This window comes from Oryza brachyantha, chromosome 3 (assembly GCF_000231095.2).
Source record: "Oryza brachyantha chromosome 3, ObraRS2, whole genome shotgun sequence".
Classification (NCBI taxonomy): Eukaryota; Viridiplantae; Streptophyta; class Magnoliopsida; order Poales; family Poaceae; genus Oryza; species Oryza brachyantha.
The window spans coordinates 27729273-27751369 of NC_023165.2; the positions used below are offsets into that span (position 1 = coordinate 27729273).

Below are 22097 nucleotides of genomic sequence, written 5' to 3' on the forward strand. Positions count from 1 at the left end.
CAAAAGCAAACCTGATGGTCACTTCCTCTCTAACCCCCCCCCCCCCCCCCTCCTTTTTATTTCTTTTCCTTTGCATAGCTTGCCCCATTCCTCCTTTCACCCTCCCCATGAGGCCATAGCCAGAGGTCTCATCAGGGCTTCCTCATGGGGTGGCTCCACTCCCTCTTCTCCCCCCTGAGGAAGCTCTGGGTTCGTGCGCATTCCGAACGTCGAAACCGTAAGTTGTTTCTGAAACTCTTATTATTTCAACATAACATCATTTTCTAATGGTGCTTTCTGCGTTTGCAATGCGTGTTCTTGATCGTTTTTTGCGCGGTGGAATCGACTTGTTTCTTCCTTCTTAACATTGCTGTGCTTGATGTTTTCTTGGCAGGGAGGGGAATGCACATCCTCTACAAGGATGTGAAGTCTTGCCAGGATGAGGATGTTCAGGTCCTGTGGTCCATCCTGGTCGACTCGCACCGTCATCCAGCTCTGATGAAGCTGAAGCTCTAGGGTTCTTGAAGGGCAGGGCAAAGATGTCATGTCATCCATGGATTTCCTGTGATTTTTGCCGTGTAATCGGCCATTACCCTCTGTATAGAAACATCATGATTTCATGATTTGAATGGCATCAAGATTCAAGAAACATAGAAAGGAGAAAAAAAATAGGCAGATGTGTATATGCCTTTCTTGTGTGTTGATGTGTGCTTCTTGTGGCTTTTGTGAGTGAAGGTTGAAATGTCACCTTTGGTTGATGTGAGTGAGGTTGAGTTTATTGTGTTTTGTATATACTGATGCTCTGATGCCTTACCTAATGGTATGAAGTTTGGTAGTACGTATTTTTCTCTCCCATTTTTTTTTTGCTGGTTTAGTTTTATAGGCTGAATTGTGTTTCTGGATGTATTATGTCTGGTCAATTCCTTTCCTTCTCCCACACGTGTTCATGGTGCCATTAAGAAAATAAACTTTGGAAGTTGGAAGGATGTGTTTATATAAAACCTTTGTACAATCCTGTACTACTGCATATGAATGTCAAAACTTGCATTCTTAATCTAATGCAGTGCTTCTTGGCAAGTATTGTATGAGCAATAATTCCAAACCAACAGATGGGCTAAAAAAAACAACCAAATTTTAACAATGACATATTTGAGGAGCACAAAAGAAACAACATATAATTATCAAACTTAATTCTTGCCTAAATCCTAGATCATTCTGTAGATGCTCCAAGTCCTAACTTAAAATTTATCTTTCAAAATTTCCTAACACAAAAGTTAGAAACTTAGAACTGATGCTCCTATGTCAAAAAAGAAAAAGAACAGAAAAGGTGCTCCTCACATCACGCAACTAAAAGTAAAAGGGAAACCTAAACTTTTCCAGGAGAGAGAATTTTAACTAGGCCGTGTTCTTCGACCAAGTTAACTAACATAGATTCTTTTGATTTTTGCGTGCACTTCGTAAATGGTTAAACGGTGTATTTTTTTAATAAAAATTTTATATATTCAAGTTAATTTAAAAAATCACGTCAATCCATTTTCTAAGTTTATATAACTAATAAGTAATTAATCGTATACTAATCAGCCGTTATGTTTTACACGCCGGTTAGTACGCCCACAAAAGAACACGGCCTAAATGGGCCCTCCGTTTTCGGCCCATTACGATTTCAGCCTATCACTACTCACAAATCTGGCCCATTTACCGAATCCTCTTACGACTCCGGCCCACAAGACGGGTCGGGCTCTCCCCCACAAAAGCGAGGAGGAGGCAGCCGCCGCCGCCGCAGGAGAAGGAAGAGAGCGGAGAGAGATCGCCGGATCGCCGCCGCCCGCCGCCGCGATGTCGTCGATGCTGTCCGCGTTCTCGCAGTGGTTCGTGAACCCGCGCCGCAATCCGCTGGCCCGCATCCACATGCAGACGGTCTCCTCGCGCCTCCGGAAATACGGTAGGGGGATCCCGCCGCCTCGCCTGGATCTGGGTCTCGATTTCGGGGGCTCTCCCCGGCGTCTCTTCGGCTTCCTTTGATCTGGAGGTGTGATGTTGCGTGTGGTTGATCCGTTGTTAGGCCTGAGGTATGACGATCTGTACGACCCCAAGCATGATCTGGACATCAAGGAGGCGCTCGAGAGGCTGCCCCGGGAGGTGGTCGACGCCCGCAACCAGCGCCTCAAGCGCGCCATGGACCTCTCCATGAAGCACCAGTACCTCCCCGAGGACTTCCAGGTCCGTCCCTTTCCCTCCTGCCCTGATCTGATCTGGATGCGTAGCTTTGGACATGGGGCGCCGATTGGGATGACCAATTTCGAGATTCCGTTGTTGAGAGCCGTCGCAACAAAATACGCAGTTTTTAGGCTATGCGGATGATTGGGGATAAATGGGACGGGTGGAGAACAAAGGGGTCATTGCACTTATTTCGATTGCATCTATGATTGATGGTACTGTTAGGCCGGAAAGTTGTGGATGCACCGTTCGGTTGATCTATGTTGGAAAGCTTGTTCTTTGTTGTTTGCGCAAGATCGCAAGCGACTGGTGATGGTGAAGAGGGTGGATATTCATTCTATGAATTCTTGATGTGTGAAATATAGATTGTTGTACCTATGCATTCTTGTAAGTTTATTCACATTAAGGACCTGAATGTGCAATCAGGACTTTTTTCGTCTTTGGCAGCAAGTCAGTGGCTACCATTGCATTTATTATTATCTGTCCTAGGCTGATAAATAATGGACTTCTGAAACATTTTTTCTATTTGCACAGGCGGTGCAGACACCATTCAGAGGCTATTTGAGTGACATGATGGATCTGGTAAGTGTATCTGAAGATGCCCTCTTTGTCATTGCAGATTGCATCTGTCCATTGCACACTCACTCTATAATTGTATGGGAAGTAAGCTTAAGTGTACATCATGCATTGCCCTTGTCTACTTTCTTAGTATGAGGTCATGTTGCATTTTATTGTACATTGGCATGTCATAATGTATGCTATAGCCCTTGTAATTGTTTTTTATGCTAGGCAAAATGTATACTCCCTCCATCCCAAAGTATAAGGATTTCTACCACTATTTACAATACATCAATCACTTTTCATTCCCTTCACATCTTACCCTCACTTACCCTTCCACACATTCATTTCTCATTTATTGAGGGGCAACCTAGTATTTGCTCCCTAACTTTAATCTGTGCTAAACAACCTAGGAATGTTTTTATTTTGGGATGGAGGGAGTATATATTAATTTGAAATAAATTGATAAAAATAGTTTAATTTGAAATAGCAGTCTAAGTTCATGTAAAAAGGGTTCCGAAGAATTCTCTTGATGCCACTTCCTTCTGAAAAATATCGTGTGTGTGTGTGTAAATGTGCTTTTCTTCATTGGCAGTGATTCTCAAGGGACAAGGGGTGCATGCCAGCATGAATATCGCTCTATCACCCCTTTTTTCTGTTTATTATCTTGTTCAGTATGGTTGTTTTTAGTTTCTTTTGCTAACTGAGTGCAAGATGCTTGATCCCTAAAATTTGCATAAGTCATGGGAGTGTGACTGTTGTTGTCTAGTACCCTTTTTAACACCTTCAAGAGTTGCATACATGAATATAACCATGCAATACTAATTGTAATCAATTAGTTGTTCATAGAAGAACAATTGTTATGACTACCTAATAAATTGTTAGGCCTTATTTTTATGGTTTGGTTTTATGATGTTCAGCTATTTATTCCGTTTGAAGCTTGTCCAAGTCTGTACTGAGTCCGCTAATGTTTGATATTGCTTTCTTCTTCCTTCTTGCAGGTGAAGAAGGAGAGATTAGAGCGTGAAGAACTGGGAGCCCTTCCCCTTCACCAGAGGACCCTTCCCTGAAGTCTTTTCTTGATAGGCCATGCTGTTTTTTCCCCACCACAATGCATCAAATAAAATGCAGTGGATGACTCATGAATCATGATACTGTCTCTTATTTTGAAGTTCCATTTTCATGTTCATATGGTGATGCATTGGTCATCACTGATTACTCGCATTCTTTTCCAAAATACTAATTTGACAGCAACAAATTTTCTGCCCCATGGTTGTCGTAAATTCTTCATGTATTGTTCTTCATGCATACAACTATTGCTTTGCTTGGCGTGAGTGTCGTCTATTCAGAGTCGTATTTGAGCAGTTATTACAAGTTACAGTAACTCTCGGTCTTGGCCTGTTCAAATCCATGAACATAATTAGGCCCCAGTTGCCTCAATACTTTCTCATTTTGCGTCTACTTGGCGAATTTAATTTTTATTGCTTTAGTTTTGACCACAAATAATTTTAATATGGTTGTGCTACAATGCAGTCAAGTTTCAGGGTTATGTTTGGCATCAAATAAACTTTGATAATATGGTATATTTTAGGTATTTATAATTTTATTTTAAAAAAGATGAATACTCAAAAGTACATAGATAAATAGTGCCTTAGTGCCAAATATTTACAAACAGAAGTAGTAGCCGAGATCAGAGCAGAGAATGTTACTAGTAATCACTAACTCTGTCCTAAAGCAAGTGCATTTCTAAATTCAAATTTCATCACAAAATGAGGGTAACAATATACTATTTGTATTATTAGTCACTTCTTATTTAAATTTATCATAGTCTCACCTTCAGTCATCCTCCTACTCTCAACCATCCTTCATTTTATAGGTGCAACTAGCTCTTTTTTCCTTTCTTTTGATTTACCTTTCCACTCATAAAACTACATTTATTATGAGACGAAGGTAGCACTCAGTGCCCTTCCAGTCAAGAAGGCTGTTAAAAAAAAAGATGTCATTGTATGATTTTTGGTTTATCAACTGTAATCAAATTTTGAAACTTGATTTTTAGACTTGGTTTTGATGTTTTCCATTGTAGTCTACTTTTTAGCATTAGTTTTAAACTACAAATGTAGGCATTGAATATAAATGTTTTACTTTATAGGAACAATCTTTTGTACTCCTAGGATTATGTACTCCCACTTTATTGGATGCTCCATTAGTGGGCATAGTTTTGTTTTAACGCACAACCGGGTCCACTTTATTGGATACTCTCATATTTGCTGAGCTGAAGCAGCAGCCATCCTCCGCCATAAGCTGCAGCCTGTGAGAAGAGCTGTTGCCCACCATCTCCATGAAGAAGAAACGGGCCAAGAGGAAGAACAAGAGAAGAGCTGTAGATGGCCACCAATATACCATGGTCCAAATTGAAACATTTTGCAAAGTTTACTGGTTCAAAGTAAAAGGCATTACCTTCAAACTGATCCAAGTTGGGTCGAAATAAGTAGTTTAAAGTGTAATTTACTCAACTTCAAATAATTCAGGCATTATATACCATTAATAGACTAACGGCGATCACAAATTGCTCAGTAATATCAGATAGGAAATAAGCACCACACACAGGTAGCTATTAGGTGTTGACTAGAAGTTCAAAGCTCACCAACCAGCTCAGCTTGATCCGGCGAAAAAGCTAAACATTATACTATTAAACATAAAATAATTTTTAAATAAAACTTTTATATACAATCTAAAGACTAATACTGAAAAATAAACTTAGAAAACCTTTCTAGATCAACTCTAAATTTAAAATTAAATATTTAAATTTTAGCTTATACAAGCATAAACGAAACAATTAGAACGAAAACAAGCCGAGTTAAACCTCTTTCGTGGCTCGCTCTCTTGACCAGCCAACTCGATAGCTGCTCACGAGCATTCGTTTAGTTCATTAGACTCACAATACAATTTATAAATTGTTGTACATCAACTATGCAAATGATTACTACGAATATCAAAAATCGTGTGTTTTAATTATGCAAACGGGTTTAATGGAGCCGAGCTCGCGTAAGAGCACAGCAGCAGCAGCAGATATTTTCTGAGCCATGCAGAAACAGCCACAGCAGCTGCTGTTACCCCGGGCGTTCCGTAATACACCACTGACATGTGGGGTCCACCCGTCGTCATCGCCCGTCTGAGTCAACCGTCCACGTGCGCGTCCGAGTAGATAAAGTTGGCTGCTGCGCCACGCCAACCCGACGGAAACAGCCGTGCGCGGCCGAGTCCGACCCCGCCGGCGAGATCCACGCGGCGGAGGCGAAGCGAGACTTGACCCCTCGCGCCCGCGCGCGTGTGCCGTGCCCGCCTCGTCACGCACGGGGAGGCGATTAATTGGAGCTTCGTTTTGATTGGTTTGGTTGGGGGAATGGCGGTACGGCCGGGGTGGGTGGTGGCGGTGGCGCGGGCGTCGGCGGCGGCATGGCAGCGGGTCGCGTGCAACCCGGAGACGCTCCCCGCCGACCAGGTCCTCGGGCTGCTCTGCTGCGGGCCGCTTCACCTCCTCGCCCGCCTCGCCGCCTTCCTCTGCATCCCCTTCGTCCCTGTCCAAGCCATGCCCCGCCTCCTCTCCCCTCGCCTCCGAGGCCAGTCGCGCCTCCTCCTCCTACCGTCTCCGGAGCTAGTCGAGCCTATCTACTCTCCTTACCCTTCCTCCTCATCGTCGTCGTCGTCATCCGACGACGACAGCGAAATCGAGGACGGGGAGGTTGTCCATCTTCACTTCGAGTGAGGTACGCGGCGGATCACTTTGCTACTTTCGATTTCGTATATGTTTGCTCATACCTTTGTAAATTAGCCTCGCGAAGCTGTGACCTAGCGTGTGGGAAAGGATTGTGAAATGTGACAAATGACAAATGCAGGATCAGCAGTCTGGCTACCCAAACTCACTCGGTATTCGTTAGGTCGTCCATTTGAACGAACCATATCAAAATTTATAGGGATTACTGTTCAAGTTCAAATATATCATGTGATGACTCGGTTTTGGGTGGCTGTTTGTTCAACAGTGTAACTTGTAACTGTTGAAATTTATATGATGTTAATCCTAATTGGCAGGAGAGATCATGTAGGTTAACATATGCTGAAAATTCTGCTTTCTTTCCATTTCATTGTTCGTCTTTTATCTATAATTTTCTAAAGATGTATTTAGGTGTAATTTAGTCAGATTAGTCAGTTCATATGGTCAAAAAGGACCCAAACCATTTATACCATTCAAATGAATCTAGAATTCAGTTGCCATTTTGGAGTTAATCTTTTGTTTCTTTGAAGTAATTATTCAACCAAACCTTGTACTTTAAGCGCAGAAAGTGATTATATAACCCTATGCACATTCAATTGATTGTCCCATTCCCATATTGACTATTAGAAATCTGTTATGAGGTTGTTAGACTGTTTGTTCTGTGAACTTGCGTAAGAGTTCAGACAATGTTTTACTATAGCAATATAGCGTATTATTGTGATATCATTCTATCTATGCTGAGATCTGTAGAAACTAGAAAGGGGTGGATACAGTTATTTGCATATGCCTCATTCCTGATGCAATAAAGGACAGTTAGCCCTGACAACATTGAAGGATTAGCCTGATAGTGATAGTCAACATTCTCAACCTGCTGCATGCATCTGTATAATTGGTTGCTGTTACCACCTTCATTGATGATGATGGATGTGTCTTGCACAGTCAATCTGCTGGAACTTTTAGATGCGCCATCCTTTGAAATTAATTTCTTGTTCCCAATATAAGGGCCTAATGCCATTCTTAGGAAGTATGCTTCTCGAGTAAAATCTTTCTTTTGTTGAATGCAGTCATTCAGTCATGCAAATCTAGTCTGATGGATCTCTGGTCACTCCTGAAGGAAATGCAACATTGGTTTATGCAGTTTGACTGTAGGCATAATTTGTTTACAGCTTTTAGAATATCTATTTTGCTTGCTTCATTTGGGTATATTTCTTGAGTGGATTTTGTATGCAACCTTGACAGTTTTCTAACATCATAAACATGGTCTGGAACTATATCTTTTGGGACTATTTAGTGCTTAATAAAAGTTAAGCTCCATCTCAACTAGAATCCATCATTTTTTTAGTGGAAGTAAGATGCTAAAAGCATTCTTTCTGCCTGGGAAATATATAAAGGAACCAAGGGAAGAGTTACAACTTCCATAGTTCAATGCATCTTTTCATATGCTTTCCATCACCGTCACAAGGCAGGCAGGCATGTTTGAGGCTTAAGAATTTTTTTTTAATATAGTTTGAGGCTTAAGAATTATGGTTCGTTTTATTAGGAGGTCTTCTGGATTTAAAACTTGATTTGTAGATCCCCCATCCATCTCTGATTTTCGTGTATTTCAGGTTGCTTAGGAATAAGGCTCTGAGAGAGGCAACTTTGGGCTTTCAGGTGCAAAGATTGAATGCATACTTGCATTAACTGATGCAAAACCGCTGGCCCTTCCATCTTTTTCTCAGAACCTAACACGTCTGGAGGTTGTTCATTGTTAATAGTTCCATAGATCAGAAGCTCTATTTTTATGATTGCATTGTTTTATTGTGGAACTCATCACCAGGTAGTGCTGATGAACTCCACGCGTTGTACTTGAAAGTTGAAATGCAATTCCAGATTTCAATTGAAGATAGCTATTTTCCTTTTTGAAAATATGGTTTGTATTTTACCTTGATGAATGATGATATAGAATTGTGAAGCGCTCATCTTCGTTGTGGTACACTGGTATTTAGCACCTATTTCTCTCTATCAGGACAGGACAGAACAATGAAATGGATCTATCATCTTGTCATCTTTTGCTGTCTGATGGATTACTTTTGCAGTCTGATGGATTACAGCTGTGCTCTGTACCATGTCGGTTTTTACCAAAGGTATGTTTCGTTCTTCCTATATACTAAAATATGTCACACTTATCCTGTAGCCATAAACATTGGTAATGAATAAGTGATATGCCTTTAAGTAAGAGAACATATCATATTTTTAACTCTGAAACCTTTCCTTCAGGAATTCAACGTTGTTGTCAAGACAAGGAGAATCTTTTGTTACATAAAACTTTTGGTTGTTCTTCTGTCAGTGAAGTGGGTTTTACTCAGAAGCACTAATTCTGTAATGATTCAGCATTGTATTTTGGCAGCTATATGTGTAGCCATCAATGTTCTTGTCTGTGCTTAATGACTTATTTAGTTTGTGGAATTGCGTTTCCCTGGTCAAGGAATATGTATGAGCTATGTGCAAGGTGGTTCAGCAGAGAGAGAGGGAGAGAGAGCACATATCCGATTCATTGCATGTGATTTCTGCGCTTCTGTTATGTTACAGTCAAAATGTTTCATCTTTTTTATTGTGATCAACTATCAAATTTCGCTGTGGTCTTATGTCTCCTCCCTTTTCCAGCTTTACTGCTGCTGGATATCCTCCTTTTCTCCTGGCTTCAAGCTTTGAAGAGGCAAGAAATAAATTACTAGATTCCGTGAAGGTATTTTTGTTTCAACTCTATAATAAAGCGCATGAGTTAGCGTTTTTATGTTACTCTGTTTCAATCCACTCATGATTTGTGTAAATCGGTCGCCACCTAACTAGAACGTTTCATGGGTAACAAAAATCTGACGTGACATAAGATTGCCTTTCAGCTTATCCGTTATCTTAATCTTATCTGTTGTCGATGATCTATGTCAACTATATCAAATTCTTTTCATATAATTGGGCATGTCCTTAATCATTTATTTCAAATAAATTGTTTGCTAGAGTTGAGATATAGCTTTCAAATACCTCGTTAGCTGATTAAATGGACTGGGGGAAGAAGCAGGCTCTCATTGCAAAGTGTTGAAGTGTGACCAACCTCGCACATGGGAGTGGCCTCATGAACCGTGAACACGTAGGGTCCTCTGGAGTCTGGACCTCTGCTTATCATGGAAAGGCAAGTGCTCCTACCATAGTAACATAGGCCCTTTTAGCCATGGCTCTATTATTGTGTGTCTCTGCTAGGACATGGCCACTCCATGTCCTGTAGTTACTCGACAATAGCCATTAATCTCTGCTTTGGAACCTAGAGGAGCACTGATAAATGAGCTTGGTTGGTAGTCTCCTAGGCAACTAATTGCTTCACAGGCAAGCGATATGCCTCTCCAATAGAGGCTCAGCCGTTCTGGCCTTAGGTCTTTTAGACTGTTACAATTTATGATGCACTGAAAGTCTCTTTGTGCCCTGTGTTTGAAGCCTGAAAGAGTACTATTAAGTGCAACTAAGGTTCTAGGAATCTTCTCCTGTTGCAAATAGGTCGATTACCTGGCATTAGTTGCCTAAGCTTTCATTTAACTCGTTGGGTAGCGTATTGTAGCATGAGATCTTTGGTAGAAGTGAAACTCAGTAACTTGAAACCTATTTGCTGCAGTTTTTAGTTAAGTATCGGGCGTGGAACACATTGTACTGCCGATCTTAGAGCAACCCGGCTAAAAAACACATTGTACCACGTTGTGTTGTAGTTTTGTAGTACAAGAAAATCATGCCATACTCAAGCAAGTAAAGTTTAGGAACCATTCATGGAACAACATTGTGGTACAAACTAACTTCAGAGGGCGATGTCCAGCACGAATCACCGATCATATGACTGATGCCTGGTAAAGGCACATGCTATCGTTCGGTGAGGCAACTGATTTGGCAGCTCAACTACACACAGCAGGAAAGCACTCCAAATAAATGAGCTTACAGCCTATAGGCCATGCTTGCAGCCCCTTGTACGTAAATTACCTTTTGTCTAAGAAATTGTCCCGTATGTTGCTGTTGAGAAATGTCCTTTTAAACTTCTGTAGATCGAATTCAGGGTCGCAGACCAATGCATGTTATCTTGGTAGGTGATTTGTTTCTTCAAGAGTGATTAGCTGATGGTGAGTGATTAGGATGGGGGCAATCCCAGAATAAATGTATGTAATGACACTGATTGGAACTTTAGAGTTATTAGTACGTAATCCATCTCTGTCATTACAGGCTAATTTTAGCTGGTTAGCACCTAGCACTTAATAAGCAGATGTTACAATGTGGATATGTTTGCCTGAACAAAATATGTATGCCATGAATCGGAGTTGAAGTACTGTTGGATCAAGCATGCATGCGATGTCATGCCATGAAACCCTATATAAGATCTCTGCTTCAGGACTTTGATGTTTGATCTTGGGCATTAAACAATTATTCATACGGAGACTGAAAAGGATTCCCTGTGTGTTTATCTGTTTAGCCGCTTTATTCATAACTGGACAAACCTGCCAGCTTGGCTCACCGAGAGCAACAGCGAGCCATGTGATAACGGCTTTGAATTGTGCCTTTGTGCCCATGACTCTACTGTTCTTACCTGGTGTATATGCCTGTGTCCAAGGCTAAAGCTGACGTGTAACCAGTCTCCTTATCTCCAACTTGTTGCCTTGCTTTGTACTTTGCCCCCATGCCCTGATGCATGCATCCACGTATAATTTGTTCGTATCCATCTTGGTGTGTTTTACTAGTGAGTACTTGTAGTGACCTTCATGTTGGATGCCAGTACACGAGCTGTATTTGCATATATATCATGTAATCCTTAGTGCGTTGGTGAGCTAGCTAGGAGGATGATTCGATTCTTGCACCGTTAGTTGGGGAAGTGACCATTTGTGTAGAGTATCAGTGTCTTTTGGTAGCCTCCTTTCTCTGTTGTTTGGATATTATAGAGACATGAACTGATGATAAAAGTTGGGTAGGGGAGAAAAGTGCCCTTCAAGTGCTTGTGCAGAAAAGCTAGTGGAACGATGGATTCCTTTTATTTTTTGCGTTGTTAACTTGTTATGCTTTTGTTTTTTGCGTGCAATTCCGATCGGAATAATATCTGAGCTCATCTATTATTTATTTTTTCCAATCTTCAATCATAGTGTGCTTCGAATTACTGACCCGGTGAAAATTTTTCAACTGCTACGGACCAAACTGGAATATCCAAAGCATGCCCTAATGCAAAGGGCCTACTGACAGGTGGGGTCAGCATGGACCGCAAGTAAATACTCCGATACTATTAATAAATTCTGTAGCCTTCTGTTTATCATGTTATTACTGCTGTATTTCCAGTTTTTTTACCCGTTTACCAAGAGGTCCAATGCTGTAAGATCCGGTCAAGGGGAGACCGGTCAACGGTCGTGGCATTAGCAGGGGGCTGGATTGACCATGCATGTGCTGTGCTGTTACTGCTTCCACAACCAGCCATCGTGGCAGGCAGGGCGACTGTGCAAAGCACTATTATTACCGCTGTCAGGTTTTGTTACTGTTACCAGAGGCCGTTTAGCTTTTTAACCCGCCCTGTTAATCCTCACCCCCCGCCGATTAGTGCTGTTGCCCGCGTGAAAAACATTCTGGAGCAAGGCCAGTTTAATTAAATTTTTAGAGTGATGAGTGCACGGTCGATGTTAGTTTTATACGTAGAACCGTACGTGTTTTTGGCTGCTAAATGCAAGCGTCGTACCTACATTTGGGGTAAGGGCCCTTTACTCTTCATCACCCATTTTATAATAATGTTCATTTTATTAGCTTTCCTTGTGTGATAGTAATGCTTAAACTCAGGGCGTAGCTAGGAGTTAGTTTAGTTGATCTTTTGACTGCTTCTATTTCGATCCATGAAGATCTCTCTGTATTATTTTTATTTTTGTATTATATTTATGATTTACTTGTTTGAAAATTTCCATATGTAATCTCGACTTGTGATGACACAAGAAAAGTTTCTGGCTACGTTATTGTTAAACTCATTATTTTTTTTACCGTGATGAAATAAATCTTATCCAGGGTGTATACTATACAGTGTACTAGTATTTGTGTGTGGGATCATATCTGAAGACAAGAAAGTTGCATGCAATCCACTCCCAGAGACTTTACTCTCCTGTTGCGTAGACCCGACGAATAATAACGTCATTAAACTTAGGTACATTGTATCCTAACCTCGACACAATTAAACGTATTAGGATACATGTCTTTGCAAAAGGACTTAGACACTGTTGTTTCACACTGGCTTTTTTCAATTTCCGTCACGTCGAATGTTTACACATTAATTATAAGTATTAAATATAGACTATTAATAAAATGCATCTCATACTTGTACTATTTTACGAGCTATTAAGCCTAATTAGTCTATGATTAGTGAATATGATGCTACAGTAAATATTTGTTAATCGTGGACTAATTAGGTTTAAAAAATTTATCTGGTAACATCCAAACATCCGATATGACATAAGACTAATTAGAAACATCCTAGGCGCACAGCCGTACCCGTAAACAAAATGAATTGATCGAGACCATGGTCTGCAGTTTGCAGTGTGACTGTGTGAGTGTGTGTGGCCCCGTCCTTTTTTTTCCTCCAAAGTTTAGCATACCTTAATCACCTTTAGGCGCCTTAATCCTGTCGTTAGCAGAGCAGGCGTGCGCTGCGCTCGGGCGCAAGTGTGCGCGGGGATCCAATGCCCACGCAACGCAACGCATCGCACGCGCGGCCGAAAAGCTTACTGCTGGTGGGGTCACGTGGGCCTACCGGTCAGCGGGCGGTGGGGCCACGAGCAGCGGCGGCGGCTCCCTCCCACGTGTTCGCGTGTGGGGGTAGGGGGAGACGGGAATGCAGGTTGGTGGGGGCCCACATGAATGGCCCGAATAGAGATAATTACCAACCATACCCTGGGGTTTAGGCGTTTAGCCTCAAGGAGAAGATGGCAAAACCGTTTGAACCAGCGTGTGCACACATTAAAAACAGATTAGTACTGCTCCGTCGAAATGTTACAGTCTATTATAAGATTTTATCTATCACAGTATCACGAATTTAGACATGCTACGTATCTAAATTTGTAGAACTACTTCCTCCGTCTCAAAATAAATCAACTTTTCATTATAATGTTTAACTCTTCGTCTTATTAAAAAATTTACGATTAATAATTTTATTTATATTAGATGATAAAATATAAATAGTATTTTATGTGTGACTAATTTTTTTAAAATTTCTTAAAAAATTTTCAAATAAGACGGATGGTCAAATGCTCGACATAAAAACCAAAAAGTTGGTTTTTGAGGGATGGAGGAAGTATTTAGGTAGCTACGTTTTTGACAGAGATGGTATGATAAATTATAATTGCCGAAGCTAATCTCGCTCTGTCGCTAAAAATAATATAGTTTGTCTTAAAAATATACCAACCCGGTTTCAAATAATTGTTACTAATTACTATCAATTTGTTAACTTTGACTACTCGTATTTTCTTAAAATGTTATATATGTCTATAAATATACAATTATATTACTAACTTGTAATGTGAAATATATAATCATATAATTTTCACTAATCATGTGAATAATCATTTAAAGTTATCAATAGTTAAAGTTAAAAAAAGTGATGATCAGCCGTGACAACTAATTGAAAATAGATTAACGGAAACCCTTTAATAGTACTTACATTTTTTTTTTCTGTTTTAGCTACCGAGCTAACTGTACTTCCACATTCTCCTTTTTCTTCTACTCCTACTAGTTTTCACTGCACGATAATAAAACTCACAATAGTCATTTAACCTTTACTTAGTTTGTCTTTGACTAGCTCAAACTATTTTATGTTAAAGGCAGAGAGAGCAAGTAGATTGTCTGGGTCATGGATAAAAGAGGTCCCATTGACCCAGATTAATTAACACATAATCTGTGTGGATAATCTTACTTTAATTAATGCATTTAATGTCCTGATAGTAGCATTAAACTAATGGTCACAATTATTCTATTCTACTACCTATTTTCTTCAAAACAACTCTTTTATTGGTGACAACATTATGGCCAACTACCTATTTTCTCCCAGAACAATACTTTTATTATTTCAAATTTGGTGAGCTGCGAAAGGATCATACACTAGTGCTGAGCAATGGCGGAATTTATTTCATCAATTGGTTCAACAGAACATTTGATCACTCATGGTTATACAAGCCTTTCATAGTCAACCACAACCATATTTTCATTTTTAAAATTAATTTTGAAGTTTGTTTTACGGTTCTACAACATAATTAGTATTCTCTTTTTTTATATTATGCTGTCAACTTTTATGTTTGCGTTTGACCATTTGTCTTATTTAAATAATTATATAATCATTAATTGTTCTATTATAATTTAATTATTATTATAGGAACTTTAATCATGACTTATAATTTTATATATTTGAATAAAATTTCAACGCTAACTTTTAAACCACTAATAACATAAATACTATTAATTCACAGTTGCTTCACTCATTTTTCGCATCTTGGCAGCTACTATTATATCCTAAAAAAACACACTGCCAGTTTCCAAAATAAAAAAAATAAAAACAGTATGTGGGCCCCGCAAACCAGTGGGCGTTGTGAGGGGCCTGGCGTAGAATGGCGGGTACCCCTAATAATTTCAGAATCATGGAGGGTAGTTTCGTCCAAGGGCCCAAAAATAAAGCTCGTAATCTGCGAAAGCTGATGGAGCGAGAGGCGAGTGGAGTGGAGTGGTAGCCGTCCTCCTCCTCCCTCTCCTCGCTTCACTCCCCACTTGGAGCCTCGTGGTCGTGGCTGCTGTAGCAGTGGGCGCTCCTCCCGACCTAGACGACGAGCCGCCCAAGAATCCAGCACCCATCCATCCATCCATCCATCCATCCGTCCGCTTCCCTGTCCTGTTGCTCCCCGCATTGTTTCGGATTTCTCAAATCGGCCCCTCCTGGTCGGCGGCCGCGGCGGCGCGGTCACCGGCGGCGAGATAAAGGGGAAGAAGAAAGGGGAGGTGTGACGAGAGAGAGACAGAGAGGGGCAGGAGAGGGGCGTATGGCCACCGCGCGCGGCGGCGGCGGCGGCGCGTGGCTGCTGGTGGTGGCGGTGGTCTGCCTGTCGTGCGCCGCGGCGGCCGTGGCGAGGTCCCCGGCGGCGAGGGTGCACCGGCACCTGAAGCGGCTCAACAAGCCGGCGGTGAAGAGCATCGAGGTGCGTGCTGTCATGCTGAGGATTTGAATTGCTTCTCTTTTTTTTTGTTTGTTTTTGAATTGGCATCTACGATGGGTTCGTCCGAGTCAAAGTGAGCGTGTCTAGCTGCATTTGGGAAGGGGATTTGAGGAAGCACGAGCAAGGTGGTAGCTTTGTTCTTGGCTAATCACTCGGGGTGGTTTTTTTTTTTCTGATTCAAAAAAAGATGTCTTTTTTCGTGGCTCTTTTGCTGTTATTCTTGGGCGAATTCAATTTCACTTTCTCGCTTTACAATTTGTTCAAAAGTTTCACCTTCCTTTTGGCTACATTGGGCGAACTTATGCAAAATTTGTAGCAAAGATTGTGGCTTTTCTTTTGGGTGTCACTTTGTGCTTGTTCTTTTCTGAAGTTCTTCCATCTTGCTTAACTTTGTGCAGAATTTAGTGTCATGTTCATAGGATACCCAAGCAGCATTCTCTTTGCGATTCTCACCAATACACATCTGAATTTTTTCCTTGTCATTTTCATACTGCAAAATCAAACAGAGCCCAGATGGGGACATCATAGACTGCGTGCACATCTCACACCAGCCAGCCTTTGATCACCCCTTCCTCAAGAACCACACTATCCAGGTAAGCTTCAGCTTCAGCTGCAGCAATGGCAACCATGGCTTCAATTCGTCGGATTCTCGCACTGACAGCAGCCATTGTTGTGCTCATCCACAGATGAGGCCGAACTATCACCCGGATGGCCTATACGACGAATCCAAGAGCAGCACCGACGCCGGCGGCGGCGGCGAGAGGCCCATGGTGCAGCTCTGGCACCACGGCGGCACGTGCCCGGAGGACACCGTCCCAATCCGGCGGACGAAGAGGGACGACCTGCTCCGGGCGAGCTCGATGCGGCGGTACGGCAAGAAGCGGCACCGGGCGCCCAACCCGATGTCCGTCGACCCCAACCTACTCAACGAGGGCGGCCACCAAGTACGCCACATCCACATTGCCTTGCTACAACCCATCTCGTGTTTGAGGCGGAAGGAATGAGACGGAGACGCCATTGATGCGCCATGTCCTCCGTGCTGTTGGTGTACTGCCAGTACGAGCCGTGGCTCGTTACTGATTTGCCTCTGAAAATTTTTCTTTTTTGCTTTGCAGCATGCCATCGCGTACGTCCAAGGCGACAAGTACTACGGCGCCAAGGCGACCATCAATGTCTGGGCGCCCAAGATCGAGCAGCCCAACGAGTTCAGCTTGTCCCAGCTCTGGATCTTGGGCGGCTCCTTCGGCGAGGACCTCAACAGCATCGAGGCTGGATGGCAGGTAGAGATCGAAGGAGCAACCCCATTTCATGGTTTCATCTCATCTCAGGCGTGAGCTTTTTGCATCGGCGAGTAAATGCAGCACCGTTCTTGCGGTTGCTATAGCTTTTTCTGCCGCGACGCCATGCGTGCTTGTCACGAGCTCTGAATACGCTTTTGTGTGTGTTTTTCTTTGATTCTTCAGGTTAGCCCCGACCTCTACGGCGACAACAACACGAGGCTGTTCACTTACTGGACTGTAAGTTTTGTGCAATTCCATTGCGAATCCAAAACCTAAAGAAATCGATGAAAATGTGCTTGCATTGATGTCTAATTCGTTTTGTTTACAACCTGTGGGTTCTGCAGAGTGATGCATACCAAGCAACAGGGTGCTACAACATACTGTGCGCAGGGTTCGTGCAGGTAAACAGTGAGATCGCCATGGGAGCCAGCATCTTCCCCATCTCCAGCTACTCTGGCTCCCAGTATGATATCAGCATAATGATTTGGAAGGTGAGCAACAAAATTAAACTAGCTACTCACCACATGCCATGCTTAGGAGTTGCAAGTTCAGAGTCGTCAGTCACAAAACATGCAGGCCAGAGAATCTCTCTGCCCACTTGCTGCTATGCTCTTACTCGTGCTCCTTTGGATGATACCCTTGGGCTTTCAATATAGTTTCCTCCTCACCCTGTGGCTATAATACATTTTCTTTCTCATTAGCCTTTCTTATCCTTAATGATTACTCTGGTTTCATTGTTTTGCAAAAGAAAGAACCCTGGCTACTTTTAACCTCAACAAGCAAGTGTGCGAGATAGAAAGTGAACTGTTTTTCATTTCCATTGAGCACGGGTAATGAGTGCAAACATAGTTTGCTTAGCACAACATGAACGCATGCTATTCTAGTACTTAAGTGGCTGCAATTCATGTGTGCTGTAGGCTAGATATGTCGGTGCAGATGTCTTAAATACATCTGTATATTGATACATTGGATTTAATGACCTAATACGTCTGAATATTGATTCATTTGATTTGTTTGAATAGTGCAGTGTAGTTGCTCTAATGAACTTTGTTGTACATGTTGCATGAGCAGGATCCAAAGGAGGGGAACTGGTGGATGCAGTTTGGCAAGGATTATGTTCTTGGCTATTGGCCGTCCTTCCTATTCTCCTACCTTGGCGACAGCGCGTCGATGATCGAGTGGGGTGGGGAGGTGGTGAACTCGCAGCTCGACGGCGTGCACACGTCGACGCAGATGGGCAGCGGGCACTTCCCGGAGGAGGGGTTCAGCAAGTCGAGCTACTTCAAGAACATCCAGGTGGTGGACAGCACCAACAATCTGAAGGCCCCCAAGGGGGTGGGCACATTCACTGAGCAGTCAAATTGCTACGATGTGCAAAATGGTAACAATGCTGACTGGGGCACATACTTCTACTATGGAGGCCCTGGAAGGAGCTCAAACTGCCCATGACTGAACTGAGCACCCTAAGCAAGTGTTTTTAACCATTCAAGTGCAATACACCATCTGCTCCAGTTTTTTAGCCCTAGATAGTGTGTGTCATGTGAATGGGGTCCCAGTGTTGCTTTCTAATCTCTCTCTCTTCCCCTTGAGCCTCCTTACTTTTTTGTAATGCCAGTCTTCTGAAGAGAAGCATGGCATCTGGTGGTGGTTGTGGTGATGGCCTACCTCCTTTTCCTATATGGTAGTAGATTCACTTGTCTTTCTGGTTATGGAGTTTCTCTCTTGGGCTTAACTAAAGGGTCAGAGGGCCATGCTTTCCTTTTTCTCATGTCACCTTTTCCTCCTTTGAATGTCAGTGTGGTGTATAGAAAGGAGTGGGTGAGACTAACAAATGATTTAATCAGCTAAAATCTTTGTGCCATTTATTTCTACTTTTCTGCGAACATGGAAGCACCAGGCCTAAATATGTTGGATATTGGAGTAGTTTTCATGGGGAGTATAAGGGCTTCTCTGTAACAAAGGAATTTTGAGTATTAGATTCCTATAGAAAAAATCCTATATGGCAATTTGGAACAAAGGAATGCCTCTTTTGAAATTCTTTAGGAATGTCTCGAAACATAGAAAGTTTAAAAGATTTTCAACACAAGGTCTAACCTCATGGAAAATTTTCTTTGTGTATACCTCTCCTGTAATTTCTGTGTTTATTTTTTTCTCTGTCCAAATGATTGTTCTTGTTGTTTTTATCCATAGAATTTAGGTTGATAAACATTCTAATCCTATATTTTTATATTCTCATGTTCTAAGAATCCTGCATTCCCTAGCTAAATGCCTGGTGCTATATTTTTTGTCAACTGCAGATGAAGGATGTGTAGTCCTTTCGGTTTCCTATTTTTTTACATTATGGCTAACAACACTCTCCAAACATACCTTTCACTATAATTTTATATAAAAAAGTAAGTAAAAATTTGATTTTGTGAAAAAGTTTTCTTGTTCTAATCTATGCACGATGGTATAGTGTTCTCGCTATTGATAGTCATAGCCAAAATATTAATAGTTTGACTTTAATCTTGTCCAACACCTCAAAGAATTATCGAACCACAGTGAGTAGGAGTGAGTACTCCTACACAGTATAAGAGTACTACATTGTCCATTGCAATGTGATCATTAGTTTCTAGTAGTATTAGGGCATGTTTGGATTCATGGACTTTTTAGTAGTTTTTAGGATTTATCTGTAGTCCTTTATGTTTAAAAAGAGGGATTAAAAATATTTTACTATAGGGTATAAATACTATAGTACCCCTGAGAATAGTGGGAAGAAGAGGTGAGAGAAGGCAGGGATGGCCCGCGTTGGGAGCTCGGGTGGGCGTCAGTAGAGGGGAGAAGAGGGGGTGGCGTCGGCCGGCGAGCGGGACAGGGGCACTGCCGTCGGGTGGGTGAGCGGGCAGGCGGCAGAGGGAAGAAGAGGGGCCGGGGGGTGGGAGCGACGTCGACGTTGGTCGGCGAGCGGGCGGGGCTGGGTGGCGCCGGCCGGCGAGCAAGGCAGGGGCGGCGTCGTCGGGCGGGCAAGCGGCAGAGGGGAGAGAGGAGGGGCAACGCGTGAAAAGAGGGAGAAAAAGTCCCTCCGAATAGACTACTGATTTTTTAGAGACTTTTAGAAAAGTCTCAAAAAAGTCCCTCCTGTTTAAAAGAAGAGAGAATTTTTCCTAGAAGTCCCATGGACTTTTTTTTATCCAAACAGGGTCTTAATCTCTTGGGTATAGTTTGGTTGGTTGGAAGAGAACCCATGCTGCTCGACAGGCCTGGACCAGATTCAGAGACATTTTGGGGCACAGAAGCCACAACTCTCAATCGTGCATGTTTGTATGTACCCTATACTTGAAGATGCTGGAAATTTTGGGCCATTCTGAAACAAGGCCCATGTGCGAGAACCAGTGTACCACAACTCCCCAGGCCAACATTTTCTCCTGAGAAAAGGTCATTTTGCCTCCCTTAACTATCAGTCAAATTTGAAACGTATTCTTTAACTACAAAACCGGATATAGAGGCTCCCTCAACTATTAAAACAAGTCAAATTACCTCCCTAAGCGGTTTAGAGTGTGGTTTCATAGTATATGGGCCATGCATGACATTTTTGCTCATCTTTGCTCGTTCTTCGTTTCGATCGTTGTGTAACAACAAAAAAAAATAATTAAAAAATCCCTAATCCTTCCCTTCTCTCCATCTCTCTGATGTTGCTCCAATGAAAGTTGTCGAACACGCGGCCGGTATGCGCTGCTGCGTGTGCGAGCTCATGCTAGCTAGCACCAACTTGCTCAATCATTGCAGCTCCACTGCGAGCCCCTTGCACATGGCGTCGCCGAACATGAAGTGCGTCGACTCGCTCAGCGACTCCCGTCGAGCATCGAGGATCCTTGTAGCCTCGGCGTATGAGCTGCGCTCGGCCGCCACCCATGTTGCCTCCAGCCGGACGCGTTCGAGCTCGACCTCCACCGACTATGCCCCATCACCGTGTCCATAGTGGTGCATCGCACATTGATCAGGCACGTGGCGGAGGCGTCGTCCGTGGTGTCAGCTCTCGCACGTCTAGTAAGAGTAGGAACCGCTTGCTAGCATGCTAGTGTGCTAGCTAGCTCATTGGTCATGAGTTATAGACAGTCGGCTCCGGTGACCGGTAATGCCAAAAACATTTTTTCTTCTCTTCTTCATGACCAGAGAGATAGCTAGCTGTTGTTCTTGGTTGAGTTCATGATTCTCATTTATTGGTGGAGTGATTTGTTGTTGCCTTTTTTTCTCTTTTTTTTTGCTATTGTCGGCGTGAGAAGAAACATACCCGTTTCTGCCTCTGCAGGATGATTATGTGGTGACGGAGAGAGGGGTGATGTGAGGAGGAAGGTGGGTCCCACTTAGTTTTTTAAAAAAAAATTGCTAACAACATTGCCACGTAGGCGCCACATATGTGCCACATATGACAAAAAACCATGCAAACTGCTAAGGGATTTGAGTTGGACTAGTACTAATAGTTGAGGGACTATTTGTATCTGGTTTTGTAGTTGGAGGATAAGAATCGAACTTAGCCCGTAATTGAGGGAGGTAAACTGACCTTTTCTCTTTTCTCCTTGATACTAGTAATTGTTTCTGAACCAAATGTCTTGGCAATGGTTGAGAATGGTAGTTGTCCCTGTGCTGCTTTAATGAGCTCTCTTCTGGGCTGAACTGGTTCAAATGAAATTATATATGAAAGTTCCACGTCTCATCTTTCTGTATCAAAATTTGAAGAATTAATTCAGTTATTTATACTCTAAAATAGCTGTCATAAAATCAAATAATATAGACAATCTCAAGAGAGAGAACTGTGCCCGGTAAGAACACAAGGTGCGCGGGAACAAGCTCCTCTAACTTTAAGTCAGAGTAGTTGATATATGGGCCCATGGACGATCAGGTCCACTGTCAGCTACCCACGTCTCGCTAAATAGAGGATCCGCTTCCAGGTGCGTGGATTGTTTGCATTACACTCTCTGAATATGCCGTGGATTTTGATTTTTGAAAGCTCTGAACCTCCTTGGACAGAAGAAAAATATACCAGTGACCAGTTCTCTGCACTCGGAAGAAAAGAACACACTAGAA

General features: G+C 42.4%; 3 protein-coding genes and 1 long non-coding RNA gene across 5 annotated transcripts; all 4 read left to right on the forward strand.

Moving 5' to 3' along the window:
- Window positions 1-20: 20 nt before the first annotated feature.
- Window positions 21-821, forward strand: LOC107303830. The gene is made up of 2 exons (XR_001549780.2): window positions 21-217; window positions 374-821. It is a non-coding gene; the product is annotated as an uncharacterized LOC107303830 (long non-coding RNA).
- Window positions 822-1697: 876 nt separating this feature from the next.
- LOC102720967 (cytochrome b-c1 complex subunit 7-like) lies at window positions 1698-4058 on the forward strand. Its single transcript, XM_006650698.2, has 4 exons — window positions 1698-1921; window positions 2042-2199; window positions 2731-2778; window positions 3756-4058. The coding sequence occupies exons 1-4, from the start codon at window positions 1816-1818 to the stop codon at window positions 3822-3824; spliced, it is 381 nt and encodes a 126-aa protein (XP_006650761.1). The 5' UTR covers window positions 1698-1815; the 3' UTR covers window positions 3825-4058.
- Window positions 4059-5970: 1912 nt separating this feature from the next.
- Window positions 5971-8974, forward strand: LOC102721255. 2 transcript variants are annotated; one of them, XR_001549790.2, is made up of 3 exons: window positions 5973-6521; window positions 8134-8652; window positions 8786-8974. XR_001549790.2 is itself a non-coding variant. In XM_040522715.1 (2 exons), exon 1 carries the CDS (start codon window positions 6158-6160, stop codon window positions 6518-6520), a length of 363 nt encoding a protein of 120 aa, XP_040378649.1. In that variant the 5' UTR covers window positions 5971-6157; the 3' UTR covers window position 6521; window positions 6651-8125. The 2 variants fall into 2 exon arrangements, 1 of the variants encoding a protein (XP_040378649.1); XM_040522715.1 differs by lacking the exons at window positions 8134-8652; window positions 8786-8974 and adding an exon at window positions 6651-8125 and having other exon boundaries at window positions 5971-6521.
- Window positions 8975-15259: 6285 nt separating this feature from the next.
- LOC102704790 lies at window positions 15260-18742 on the forward strand. The gene is made up of 7 exons (XM_006651873.2): window positions 15260-15735; window positions 16260-16346; window positions 16440-16697; window positions 16869-17033; window positions 17217-17270; window positions 17378-17524; window positions 18105-18742. The coding sequence occupies exons 1-7, from the start codon at window positions 15580-15582 to the stop codon at window positions 18480-18482; spliced, it is 1245 nt and encodes a 414-aa protein (XP_006651936.2). The 5' UTR covers window positions 15260-15579; the 3' UTR covers window positions 18483-18742.
- Window positions 18743-22097: the final 3355 nt, after the last annotated feature.

Coding starts and splice junctions, on each gene's coding strand:
- LOC102721255 (XM_040522715.1), top strand. CDS start 6,158: ATGGCGGTACGGCCGGGGTGGGTGGTGGCGGTGGCGCGGGCGTCGGCG.
- LOC102720967 (XM_006650698.2), top strand. CDS start 1,816: ATGTCGTCGATGCTGTCCGCGTTCTCGCAGTGGTTCGTGAACCCGCGC. Junction 2,200..2,730: donor ACCTCCCCGAGGACTTCCAG/GTCCGTCCCTTT, acceptor CTATTTGCACAG/GCGGTGCAGACACCATTCAG. Junction 2,779..3,755: donor TGAGTGACATGATGGATCTG/GTAAGTGTATCT, acceptor TCCTTCTTGCAG/GTGAAGAAGGAGAGATTAGA.
- LOC102704790 (XM_006651873.2), top strand. CDS start 15,580: ATGGCCACCGCGCGCGGCGGCGGCGGCGGCGCGTGGCTGCTGGTGGTG. Junction 16,698..16,868: donor TCAACGAGGGCGGCCACCAA/GTACGCCACATC, acceptor TTTGCTTTGCAG/CATGCCATCGCGTACGTCCA. Junction 17,034..17,216: donor GCATCGAGGCTGGATGGCAG/GTAGAGATCGAA, acceptor TTGATTCTTCAG/GTTAGCCCCGACCTCTACGG.